General features: G+C 31.0%; 1 protein-coding gene across 2 annotated transcripts; it reads left to right on the forward strand.

Moving 5' to 3' along the window:
- The first annotated feature begins 504 nt into the window (after positions 1–504).
- Positions 505–11,075, forward strand: LOC143058024 (uncharacterized). Of its 2 annotated transcripts, none has more exons than XM_076231484.1 (4): positions 505–695; positions 2,230–2,402; positions 8,038–8,144; positions 9,969–11,075. In XM_076231484.1, the coding sequence occupies exons 2-4, from the start codon at positions 2,272–2,274 to the stop codon at positions 11,045–11,047; spliced, it is 1,317 nt and encodes a 438-aa protein (XP_076087599.1). In that variant the 5' UTR covers positions 505–695; positions 2,230–2,271; the 3' UTR covers positions 11,048–11,075. The 2 variants fall into 2 exon arrangements, with proteins under 2 accessions (XP_076087599.1, XP_076087598.1); XM_076231483.1 differs by having other exon boundaries at positions 505–637.
- The last annotated feature ends 3,612 nt before the right edge of the window (positions 11,076–14,687 follow it).

A 14,687-nucleotide genomic window follows, 5' to 3' on the forward strand; every position in this document is an offset into this window, starting at 1 on the left:
ATTTATATATGATATGTAGATCATACCCCAAATCAATATACAATTATCAAACGTAAATGCATTTTAATATAGGATGTCATTAAAAAGGAGGGTCATTTTTATATAAAATCTCGCAAAATTATGACCCATATTTTTGGCACATCCCCGTATACCCAATAATAGGAAGTTACCCCCCCCCGTGCATTATCTTATACATATTCTTCATATTTAAAAATAAAAAAAAGAAGCTCAATCTCTTTCTTCTTCACAAATGTTAAATTTCTTCATCTACCAATATAATAAAACATTTTAATTAGACATATCTGCTCGTATATTTAAAAAAACCCATTAAATACAAATTTCTTTATATCTAATAAAAAAAAGGTTTTCTTGTCGCTAAATGGTCTTCTTGTCTCTTGTTGTCGCTAAAATAATTCTTGTTGTCTCTTCTTGACGCTTGTTGTCGCTAATTAGTGAGACCCCACTAATTTGCATAATCAATAAACAAATCGCTGTGCAAATGAAATGGCGGCTGATGTACGAAAAATCTACAGCATGTTAATTATGTCCTATTATACATAAATAAATAAGGATGACACTGTGAAACCTGAATGAATAGAACAGTGAAACCATATCATATGGAATTTGAATAAGAAAGGTGAGAACCAGTGTCAAATGATAAAATAGCCACACAAATTACTCGTTGATAAAAGCAGGTGCGTGAAAGTGTAAACAAATGTGTATTCAATGAATGACTTTTTGTATCCACAAACCCTTATACAAGTCGCTATAGGTAGAGGGTGACCATGCCACAGTGAAAATGTTTTGTACACTCAAATGCATTTTTCATGAAATAATTGTAAACAAAATCTTAAATGGGTTACACTATTTTAAGTAGAGACATGTACAGTTCCTAGCTGTCAGTGGGATCTAGAATGGGTAGGTTCCCCTTTGTGTGGGAAACAAACTGGTTGTTTGTCACTGAAACATTACTAGGGAGCTTATGGCAGTCAGAGGGACCCTGAGTTATAACAAGCTCTGAATCAGCAAATGGCTGTCCATTTGGGGAGCTACCATTTGATTTTTAGGGGGGGGGGGGGCTATGATGAAAAATGTGTCCTGCCTTTTTTATGTTGAAATCTCTGTACTGCCTTTTCATTTTCCAGTTGCTCATCCTGCCTTTTTTTTTTTAGAAAAACTTGTCTTGCCTTTTTAACTCAAAAGTCTAGTCCTGCCCTTTTTTTTTAATTTCATCCTAGCTCCAACCCCCATTAAAATCAAATGATAGCTGCCTAAGGGTCCATTATACTATCAAATAGAAAAATGTATTCACCAATTTCACCAAATTAGGACACCAAGAGGACATATGACCTACAAACAGGGAATAACTATAGTCTATAAGCATATAAATAGAATTAAAATTGCCACCCCAATAAAAAGACAACCATGCAAAGTATATTATCAGATCAATATCATTGATCAAGAGTTATGCAAAAACAAATAATCCCTACTTGTACTTAATCCATATCACTCAAGCAGTTACATAAATTAAAATTTGAAATTTCACCAATTTTTGCACCACAAATAACATGAATAAGTATACATTTTTCAATATTTTTGTATTATCTTCCTCTTAACAATCTGACCACAGAGCAGTTTTAAAAATGAGTAATTAACTGGTACATGTGGTATGTAGGTTTTCAAACCTGGAATTTTTATTATGGAAGAGAGAAGGCATGTCATATGAATGTTAACTAATTTTTGATGTCTTCTAAAAAGGCTACATTTTTATGGCTCACCTACGATAGTAGAGGGGCATTATGATTTCTGATTTCTGATCTGTGTGTCTATTCTTTTTTCTATTTGTTCGTCTGTCTGTCTGTTAGGTTAAGTTTTTGGTCAAGGTAGTTTTTGATGAAGTTGAAGTCCAATCAACTTGAAACTTAGTATACATGTTCCCTATAGTAGGATTTTTTTAATTTTAATGCCAAATTAGAGTTTTGACCCCAATTTCACGGTCCACTGAACAAAGAAATTATAGTGCGAATGGTGCATCCATGAAGTATTTACACATTCTTGTTATTAGTAATTTATCAATTTCATGCCATGCATAAAGTCATAAATACCAATTTTTAAAGTGTTTTGAATGATTGTGAGCTGCTCAACCATGTACATATATGACATATTTTCTATATTAACAAAGGGCACATCAAATTAAATCAAAACTCAATTGTTTCATTTTATTTTCAGCATTTTGTAGATGGAGTGCCATCAGAGCGCTATCCGGACCCCATGTCTGCCCTTTCACATGAAAAAATAACACCTTGTAGAAAACGTCCAACCCAGAGAGATTATACTACTAATACATTCAGTGCACCAACCTGTAAGAAAAGGCTAATCGACACAGATATGTCATGTACATTGTAAGTAGAAAAAAAGTAACAATATCTCTTAAAAACAATATCTGATAGTCAAAATTCACTTCTAATATATATTTTGACATATGGGCAGGAATTCGCTAATGCTACTTTAGTGTGACATTGTAAGAAAAAAATAAAAATCATTTTAAGCTTCTAAATTTTTTACAAATTATTGCTACAAATAGTGTCCTTCTATTTGTAACCAAAAAAATCATTTTTAAACTTGCGTCAGTTTGGAACCAAAGCAAATAATGAATTTGGAGCATGTAACATGGACACTTTTTCCAAATTGAGATTAATGATTCCTTAACTTATTCAACATTCAACATCATATATATTGATCACAAAACATTGTCTATCATCAAAACTCTAAAATGTATATTTTCATTTCTTTCAGAAATTTTGTGAAAACAAGTTTCCTCTACTTTTCTGTCAATGTTACATGCAATGTTTAAGAGATAAATACAGTAAGAATCATTTTATTTCTGAACATGTAAAGGCTCTTTTTCATTGTGTTACCCTCACATTAAAAAATTGTATTAATATTTTTGCAATTATCTCATTTCTGTCATAAAATAGAGACTTAAATGTTGCATGTAACGTGGACACAAAAAATATGAATAATGAACCATGCCAGAATTGACCTTAAAAGATATAAAAAGCCTCCAAACAACCATCTGAATGTAAATTATACAATTATACTGCCACATTTCTCATATATGATATTATTTAAATAGTGGTTAATACCAAAACCATTCACCTAAATTTCAGACAGCAGACATATTTTTTTTAACTATACCAGTAGTTATGCTTGTTCATGGTGGTACACTCCAATATGGAAGGCTAAATTAAAAGATATTCAAATGTCAAAATAACCAGAAAAATAAAATTAAGACCAAAGATAAATCAATTGATGAAGGAGTCATCCAAAATTTCCACAACATGAAACATTTTTATATCAGTAAGTAAGCAACCCGTTTTTTTATGCACAGGGATGAGATTGATTTAAGAAGACAACCACACAACCATCAGCATCCACAAAGTTTCTCACTCAATAACTAATACTGACATAGTAAGGGTACAAAATGATTTCATGTATCCCTCATTCATGTGACACAGTTACACTTAAAACTAATAGTATGAAAAACCAAGACAAAATATGGACAAATCTACGAGAGGTTGATACAGCTGCATTTATTGAGAATCTTATTTTCAATCGTTTACATAACTTCTATAAAGAACAATTTGGGTTTCATCTTTGAGGTTGTTGTCTGATAGACATATTACCCTATATCTCGCTGTATTTCTAATTTATGATAAATTTTTAAGGTTTAAACAATAAATTTTATTTCAAACATTCAAAACAAGTTTCTTGTTTCTTGTTTTCTGTCTCCAACATCTTCAACTATCTATCTGAAAAAAGAAAAAAACAAAACAACAATTAATCTACTCTCAATCAGAACCAAAATCCATGCATAGATTATAAAATTTACAATAATATAGAAACTCTCAAATATCTTGTTTCGATTTTTCAATGCCATTTCATCTTGAAAACTTGTTACCTAAACTACAGGAAGCCACAATTTAAAGGGCCCCATAATAACCAGTGTAAAACAATTCAGATGAGAAAACCAACACCCATTAGACCATAGTCCTGTTTTCAACTTTATTTGGCCTTCTTTTACTTTTTTGTTTCATAAGCGTCACTGAATAGTCTTTTGTAAACGAAAAGCGTTTTTGGCTTACAAAATTTCAATTCTGGTATCCATGATGAGTTTATTATTATTATTTTGAAATCAGAAGGAGCCTGAACCTCTTATAATGCAAAAAATATTCTGGAATGTCAATTATTGGCATACCAATTAAAAAAAAAATGTTACAAATTGAATTCCTCATGATTTCTATAATGAGCATCAGTAAATACACATGATACATGTGTTGACTGGTGAATGAAAAGGGATAAATAAACAAGATTTTGAAATAACTATCTTCTACACTGCTGTAGAATGGTCAAATTGGAGATCACTAGTATGTCTGCATACACAGTCACCATCATCTGGTTTTCTGACACAGAACTACTATCTGACTGGCTGAAAGGACCGTCACCACCCGACTCACTAATAGGGACCTTACCAGACTGGCAAACACAGACATCATAATCTGCCTGGCTGATAGGGTTATCACCATCTGACAGGCTGAAAGGGATATCACCATCTGACTGGCTGACATGGACATCACCATCTGACTGGCTGACAGGAACATCACCATATGACTGAATGACAGGAACATCATCAACTGACAGACTAATATGAACATCACCATCTGCCAGGCTGACTAGGACATCACCATCTGTTGGCTGACAGGGACATTACCCTCTGACTGGCTTACAAGAACATCACAGACTGACTGACTGACAGGAACATCACCAACTAACTGATTGACTGATATGTACATCACCATCTTCCAGGCTGACAGGGACATCACCATCTGTCTGGTTGCCATGGACATCACCATCTGACTGGTTGACAGGGACAGTATCTTTTTGCAGCATCTTCCTGAGAGTTTTTTTCATCACATTTATTGCTGATCATCTTTTTCTTTCTTAGGTTTATATTGCCTGTAGATTTTTTTAATTAAAAATTGCATGTAAATTTTCAAGACTGACACCAATTTTGTTGTCAATGAAGAAAATACACTTCTAAAAAGAATATCTATATTTAGAAATAAAGATGAAGTTTGATGGTGGTAAAACAAGTTAAATTATCAATAATCTCTTTATAGAGCAAAGGAGTAAGTAAATGTTATCAGTTCTGTTCATGCGTGTAACATTGACAGAAAAGAAAATGTCAATGTTACATACATGAAGACCAGAAGATGAAAGTGGTGTGCTTAATAGTCAACTTTGGAGAAATAATATAATTGCTGCCCAGTAATATCTAATTAATCATTTAGGTTATAAAATGTTATATAAATGTCTGACTTCAAGGAAGTAATACCTTTGCATGTAACATAAAAAAATCATGACACAAAATATTGTTGTCAATGTTACTAACTAGACAGTGTTAAAAGACAAAATTAAACAGGAAAACATGAAAACGCTTTAATTTTGTAAAATAGAAATAAGATAATAGCTCCATATGGCAGTAAGTTTTGTTTACGCATGTAACACTGGCCTGAACATGTAAAAATCTAAATAATATACTCTGTCAATGTTACATACACAATTTCTTAATGAAAAAAAAGTTTAATTTGGGTTTACTTTATACATTATTTTTTAAAATAGGTATCATAATAATAACTTTGAATATTAAAAATTAGATTAACTGTTGATTTCAACACAGTAAAATCTTCTCATGTAACACAAAAAAGACCTGATACAAAAATCGTAGTCCATGTTACTCAAAAGGTTATCATAGGAGCATCAAAGAAATTGTGTGATGACAATATTTCAGATGTTAGTCATTTAAAAACTCAGATAAACTCATTTTAAAGCTCATAACAGAGGTTTGGAAATCAATGCTTTTAAAACATTATAATTCTGGGTTATGTATGTAACATTGACAGGAACACCAACAATTGATGAGGAAAAATTGCTAGTAAATCAGGAAAAAAATAAACACAAATAATTAAAACTCATTTATTTCTTTAATATCATTTTAATGAAGCAAATTTAAATTTCAACAAGATTTTATTGATTGAATAATTGTATGCACATTTATTAGGTTGTAGCATGTAACCTGGACGCAGAAGATGTGTCAATGTTACATGCCTTTAAACGATAAGAATTACAAGTAAATATTGTAAAGTCTAGAAATCAGGAAAGATCAACAACTTCTCTGTTAAGAATTCAGCATAAATTTACATTTGATTTAATATTATGCACTGGCCAATTATGCTTTAAGTGTAATAAAGTAATATTGTTTTTATTCTGGTGTCAATGTTACATTTTATGTTTTCAAATTAAGTGGCCAGTTATCTTTATAATGCTGAGAATGAATACAAGTACTAGTTAATCAAATTAGCAATTAATCTGTGGTATTTCATGTAAAAAATTAGATTGATAAGGCAAACCGTACAAAAAAAAGCTTTTGCATGTATCATAGACACCTTTCCTTGGTAAATATTGTCGTGTCAATGTTATGTACAGAAATCTCTCCAGCAATAAAATGAATATTATAAGGGTCAAACCTGTTTAAATACAAGATAAACTTATATTTTTTGACAAAATTGCAAAGCAAGTCACACATCATTATCAAAGAACCTAATTTACACAGAAAGTGCATGTAACACTTCATTGTGAGGTCAAATTAACCTGGTCCCACTCTCTTATCATCTGCTTGATCACTGGTAGATGCCTAGTGTGAAAGATGACAAAGCCACATTTTAATGTAATTGTCAGTGGGTTGAAATGTGAAAAAAATAATTATGGTAATGCTTACTATAAAAAGTATACAACTGTTATAAAAAGGTGAGTATTATTGGGCAGTATTGACACGAAAATGAAATAAATTTTCTTACCTTCTATATTTTTCAAACTTCAGTTGATTGATAAAAATCATGAAATCCAAATTGTACCCATGGTTGACACCTTTCAAAATTTGCCATGCTGGACCAATAACTTGTTTCCAAAGCTAATCAGCTAATGAAAAGGTGCATGTAACATTTGTTGACGGGAAAAGTTACATGCACTTGTCCATTTTCAAACGTATTTTATTTGCAGCAATAATCGGATTCTGTACAAAATGGGGTTTCTAAATGATAGACGGATCATTTTGCAGTTGATTTTCAACTATTATAGTAGAACAATTCTTCAGGCATATTCTAAATATGACTAGGGGTTTTGCCACTGCAGAAATGTCACACTTTTTGTCTACAGTTTTCAACTACCAGCACATAACAAGTGCTGATTTTTTGTAGATTTTTTTAATTGGATCCATTTTTTTTGCATTTGGCAATAAAGACTAACCCACTTTGATATTTAAACAATGTTTATTCTCCATATTTGCATGATTTCTTTATTTTTTAATTGGATAAACACTATTGACCCTAAAATTTCACTAGCGAATTCCTGCCCATATTTTGTATATTTACACCATATCGACTCATTAAACATTGGTTATATTCATTACCCACACTTTATTTAATGCACATCAATTTTGAGGGTATAAAATTCAATTGAAATTGACAATAATCTCATCAAATCATATGTGAAAAGGGGTGGGGAAGAAAGAACCTCTAGATCTTGGAACATAATATTGGTACACCCCTAATCATAGTCTGCTATGAAAGATTTATATTCATAGTGAAAGTACATGTATAATCATAATAAATTTTTTAATGCCCCTGCCACTAGGCAAAGGGGTCATAAAGTGATAATCTTGTCGATCTGTCCATATACATCCCAAAATTGTTTTGATTTTCTAAAAAGTTTGCCTCAACCAAATGTTATGAAACTTATGCACAATGCTTATTACTGTGGATTCATTATTATTCCTGGGATACTAATTTTCGTGGGTACAATTAACATGAATTTAAATATTCAAGGAAGAACAAATTAACTTAAGGCTTATATACAGACTTTGGCAAGTTTGATTTTGGGTTTTATGCAGATTTTATAGTTCTCTTCATTTCTTTTAAGAACTCAAGGTGAATTGGTACAAGGACCTTTAGATTCATTGGCAGAAAAGAATATTGATGTGTCAGATGTAGAAAACATAGATCCAATTGAAGATAAAAGTTTCTATGGTAAGAATTTAATAATAATACATGTATGACATACATATAAAAAAGATGAATTGGTGTAATTGCCAATGAGACAAGTCTTCACAAGAGACCAAATGACACAGAAATGAACAACTATAAGTCACCATACAGTCTTCAACAATGAGCAAAGCCCATACCACATAGTCAGCTCAAAAAGACCCAAAATGACAAATGTAAAACAATTCAAAGAAAAACTAACGGCCTAATTAATGTACAAATCCATGAACGAAAAAAAAATGTAACACAGCAACAAAGACAACCACGTAATTACAGGATTCTGACTTGGGACAGGCACATACATACATAATGTAAATGTGGCGGGATCCCAACCCTCCCCTAATATTTAAAGGGAGATAATTGAACTTACAAATACGTAGTTTAAAATTGCAATTTGTGACAACAGGTGATATAAGAGCAACTTCTCATTAATGTTACAACTTACAAGGGAGATAATTGATTATGTAAAACGAAATGTAATGTAATTATAATTGAGGAGGGGTTCATTCAGCAATTTACCCTTATTTTATGGGAAAGCATGGATAAATGCAGGATATCCAATTACATTTGACAACATTCTGGTGTAAATTTATTTATTAAATCACTTTTTCATGTATGGTTTAAAATGTTGTACTGTAAATTCAGAAATTATTGCGTGCAGTTATTATTGCGATTTTGTCATTTTAGACTTAAATGCGATTTTAATTTTTACGATTTTGAGAAAAATCCGGTTAAATTCATATAAAATATTTCAAAATGCGAGTTTAAATTATTTCTTTTATTTATTTCTGAATTTACAGTATATAAAATTTTGACAGTTTATCAACTAAGGCTTTCATGGTGATTTCATGAGGGTAGATTCTTTCTATGCCAATGTCCTGTTTTGTATATGTAACAAAGTCACAAAAAGGTGCACCTGTGGTTAAAAGTTGTCCTTGCACTTGAAACCAGTGTTTATGATTCTGAATTAATGTGAAAGAATTACCACTGGCATTTGGCTTCAAAAAGAAATCAGCTCTTTCATCACACGCTTCCTTCAATGTCATATTCCTTACTGAATATGGGCATTTAATTTCGATAATTCCAGTTTCAGTTTTGTCACATACGACTGCATCTGGGGTTGAACCAATAAAAGGAAGATCTGGTTGAACAAGTCCTATATCATGAATATGATTTCCTGATTGTTTAATATACATTTGCTTAGCAATAGTTTCATTTGATGTTCCATATGAGGTTGCTAGTGATGTAAATTGTTTACTTTTAAAAGTATTTTTCAAAAATTTATCATTAATGTCTTTCTTTCTTAACATTACAGCACCAAAGTTTGAAGCTGTAATGCGGTTTTCTCTATGTTGAAACCATGCTGTTGAATTTGACTGTTTTCTTGTTTCCTTTTCTATAGTAATGGCTTCTGTTTTGGTGATATTTGAAGCAATCCATTCAGTCTTCATTTGGTCCATTGCTGACATATCTATGCATTGCGGTAGTGGTTTTGGAAACACAATATCCCCACATATGTCGGAATTTTCCTCTCTTGGTTGGAATATCGGTGTCATTAATGGTTTCTGCAATGTAATATTAATAAGGATAATTCAATATTGTTTATAATACATAGCACATTTTAAATCATTACAATACATATGCACAATTCTTATATGATTTACAAGTACTTAAATCTGATTGATCCATTAGAGTATACCCTGTCAAAAAGTATTACAGTAAATATCTGAAATACATTTTACTGCAAACATATTTTTTCAATATTTAAATTGAAAATATAAGTGGTTTTTTTTTGGTTTTTTTTTACAGGTGTAGAACCTCTGGACATGTTAGCTATGGCTGCAGAAAACAAAGCACTGACTGAAAACTATGCCAAGCTTGTGCTAGAAAATGTAAATTTGCAGCAGCAACTTTCAAGTTGTAAAAAAAAGAAAAAAGAAAAAAGTATTATAATAGAAAAATCCTTTGGTTGTGAAAAGTTAAATAGTAAACAGTACCAGTACTACACAGGATTTTCCAAAGATCGGTTTGACGATATATTAAAATTTCTTGTGCCTAGAGAGGGAGAGGACATTATAAAATGGACAAAAGCTATAAGTGGATCTAAGCAGTTAAGTACCAAAGACCAACTGCTTTTGGTGATGATCAAATTGAGACAAAACTTTGACTTTTCACACATTGCAAATTTATTCAATTTATCAACACAGGATTGCAGTGTCATATTTTTGAACTGGATAAATTATATGTTTCACAGACTAGGTTCACTTGTCATTTGGCCACATAGAGATCACATCATTGAACATATGCCACCAACTTTTAAACAGGACTTCCCAAATAGTTTGGTCATTATTGATGGCACAGAAGTTAAAATTCAGAAACCCAGTTCATTACATCGTCAAAGTCAGTGTTATTCTGATTACAAATCATGCACAACATTAAAAGGTCTTGTGGGTGTTGACCCAAGAGGATCAATAACCTTTTCATCAATGTTATTTGCTGGTTCGATATCTGACAAGGAAATCACCAAGGAGAGTGGATTTTATCGCTTATTGAAGGATTTAATCAGTAGTGGAAAAGTGAATGTAGGGGATGGAGTAATGGCAGACAAAGGTTTTACGATTGAAAAAGAATTGAAAGAAATTGGTCTGCAACTTAATATACCACCTTTTGCTTCAAGTGGATCGCAGATGAAATCTGCAGATGTAAACGAGACAATCAAAATAGCTAAACACCGTGTTCATGTTGAGAGGGCCATTGCACGTGTGAAACAATTTAAAATTTTATCTGGAAGGATAAATCTATCTTTATTTGCTTCAGTTAATCAAATTTGGCTTACATGTTGCTTATTAACAAATTTCATGCCATTCTTGATCCAAGATAAACAATGATAAAAGTAATTAAAAAGAAATTCCTGAACATTTTATTCATTTTATTTAATTCTTTATTCAATGTAAATACTATAGAGCATGAAAACAGACATACCAGATAAATTTAAAATTTGAACATTAATGAACCATGAAAATGACACTGACAAGACAGATATTTACACTAACAATCAATTCATATATAGACTGCAGAAAGTCACCTATTCCTTAAAAGATATCTGAAAAACAGACCAAACAAGATTTTTTTTTTCATTTACCAATGAACCATGAAAATGAGGTCAGTGTAGGATGATTAATGCCTGACGGTCATTCACACATTTCAACCATTTCCATATATATATACACAAATTATAACTGAAACCATGGTCATAATGTTTGAAAAATACACCAAATACACAAACAAATAATTTGGCACAATGAACTTTGAACAAGTGATGACACCTCACATTTGGACATGCACAACCATTCCATTCTCCAAATATATGCATATAGTTGCCCCATTATTTTGAAAATGGACTTGTGTTTCACTGGTCATTTTGGAGCCCTTTATTGCTTGCTGTTATGTAAAACATGAAAAGAAGGTAGAGGACATTTGACAGGTGGAAAGTTTAACAACATTATGCATCTGATGTACAATCCTATATCTAAAAAAATTTAAACTTTCAAGAACCGTAACTCCTGAACGGTAAAAGTCAAAATCGTCATTATTGAACTTGACCTCCATTTTGTTGTCAGTAACTACATATTAAAATTTTAAAAGGTTTGGTTGAATGCTTCATGAGTAAATGCACGGACAACATTTGGTTGCCGCCCGCCGTACACCCCCAAATCAATAACGGACATTTTTGACACAAAAATCCGGTTAAAATGTCATAAACCTATCAGAATCACAACAACTCTTACATGATAACTGAGAGGTGATCCAAGTAATTGGGGTCCTACTAGTGTGTCTAAGGTAGTGCTGGATCCCAATTCTTCAACCAGGTACGATATTGGGCTCAGTTTAAGCTGCTTTAGGTGAATGATATCCTCATCACAGACTTCAATGTTTCTATAAAACAAGATTAATATACTGGCTACAGTAAAAAAATATGCAAGTGTTCAGTAAACAAAAATTTGTTGAATGATGTATCTGAACACATAAACAATGATAAAGCATGGTAGAGCTTGGTCATATGAACAATGATTTCAAATTTCAGAAAGCGCTGAAGTCCATTTAAAAAAAAAAAAATCTTTAAAGGACGACTAAAGTTGATCATAAGTCCTGAACAATTTAGTATATTTACGACCAAGTTTTTTGTGAAACCGACTCCAGATATGTAGTTCTTCAGAAAAAAAATAAGACGAAAATTAACTACATAAGAACCTGTAACATAATAGGACTGAAATAATAAAATACATATACAAACCAGTAAAGTCTGAAATGGCCTATTTCTGTACTCGACTGTACTGATTTTTACTCGACTAGTCTGAATTGGTCTGAATCTTACTTGAAAGTACTCGACCACAGTCTCAACCATACTCGACTGTACTGATTTGTACTAAACCCTTATTTTTGCCATTGAAATTAGTCTGAACTTGTACTCGACCAGTCTGAAACAGTCTGTACCCATTCTCGACCTGTACTCGACCTATTTTTTTCAGTCTGAACCATACTCGACCAAAGGTCTGAACCATACTCGACCAAAGTCTGAACAATACTCGACCAGTCTGAACCAAACTCGACCAAAAAACCCTACTTATATTAATTTTAACTGTTTACTAATATAAATTAAAAATTACTTCAATTATTTTAGATTGAGTTACATCCCTTTGCATCAAAAATGTCATACCTTAATAATAATTAAAAACAAAACATTTTCAAATAAATAATGATTTTATTATTCAAGATATTTCAACAAAAATACATGAATGTAATACAGAAATTAAAATGTCACTAATATTTAGGATTTGATGAAATGCAAATATATACATAATACATGTAATATGTGAAAGCTATACTATTAAAGTAATACAAGAATTAAAAGTATGTTAATGACAGATTAATTTATCAATATACATTGTAGACATATATCTTTTCTGAATATTAAAATATTTTGATAAATAGTGTATACTAGTATAATATATACTAAATAGAGAATGGAAAAGACATTGTTTAAATACACACACACATACATACACACTTATTGGCTGAAACGTACGGAATATATTGTGTTTTTATATTAATATACATACATATACATGATATTTATTGAAGAGAATGGAAATGACATTCAGTTTATATACATTGTTTATATACACACACACATATTGGCTGAAACGTATGTAATATTGTGTTTTTATATTCAATAAATATATACATGATATTTATTACAGAGAATGAATTAATTGTTGTTGGTTGCTTTACGCAGAATAAACACAACAAGGGAATAAGAAGAGAATGGAAATGATTTTCACAGTTTATACAAATAAATATTTACAAATATTTTTTTATTGGCACAAACACAATTACAATAATTGGCAAAGGCCCATATTACAGTGCATTACAACAATGAATACAGCATACAGTTACTAGTATTTAAATATGTTATAATTAAGAAGCTAAAATCTCGTTTCTATACATCAGACATTTATATCTATAAGAACTAGTCACTTTCAGGACTTTTAAAGAATTACTATTAATACATCTATTAATATTTAGCTGATTTTCACTACAACATGTAGGAAGTATATTTAATATCTGATTTTTAAAGTTAAATCTATAGTTTGAAAAAATTTCACATTTCAGTAAAAAGTGATTTTCATCTTCTACCTCACCTGATTTACATACATTACAAACTCGTTCGTCAGTGGCTAAACCTAAATATCGCCCCTTTTCAATAGCAAGATTGTGTGCACTTATATACACATATATATATTCATGAATAGAGAAATGATTTGACATTGTGTGTTGTACACACACACCTATAATATATTGTGTATTTAACACACACACCTATAAAATACTGACAAAAATGTTTACCTCACAATATATTTTTCAATTTCATATTTAAAAAAGAACTTTCTTTAAAATAAACAGTTTATAATCTAAACATGAAATTTAATTTATAGATTTATTTCTGCATTCATTTAAATTTATCAGTTTTATTCACTACAAAAAATGGTGCAACAGTACTAATCCATTCAGTTATTAGACATGTTAGACACTTTTAAAAATTTCGGCGATTTGAGTTTGGTCAATAGAAAGTATATATAAAAGATTGTTTTTTTTTAAAACTAACTTTATATCAAAAGCTAAACATAAAAACAATTGAAATTTATAGATTTTAAAAGCGTATATATACATGTTTTACACAAATTGCACAAGTTAAAATTAGCTGTTTCCACTTCCTTTATTTGAAATAAAAATCAATACCCATGCAACTCTTCCTAATTGTGTATTTTTTTCCCTCAAAATACGTGAACATGAAACCGGTATTTGAGAAATTAATTCCTATACATTGAATAACATGTCTAATTACTAGACAAAATGCTATTAAGGTGGTTCCTAACAATATAGAGAGATAACTCTGTAAAGTCAGCTAAACGTTTTAATTACGTTGTGTTGTAAAAGGAATATTAAGCTTCTCAATGATCAAAATTG

Source organism: Mytilus galloprovincialis, chromosome 14, assembly GCF_965363235.1.
Source record: "Mytilus galloprovincialis chromosome 14, xbMytGall1.hap1.1, whole genome shotgun sequence".
NCBI lineage: Eukaryota > Metazoa > Mollusca > Bivalvia > Mytilida > Mytilidae > Mytilus > Mytilus galloprovincialis.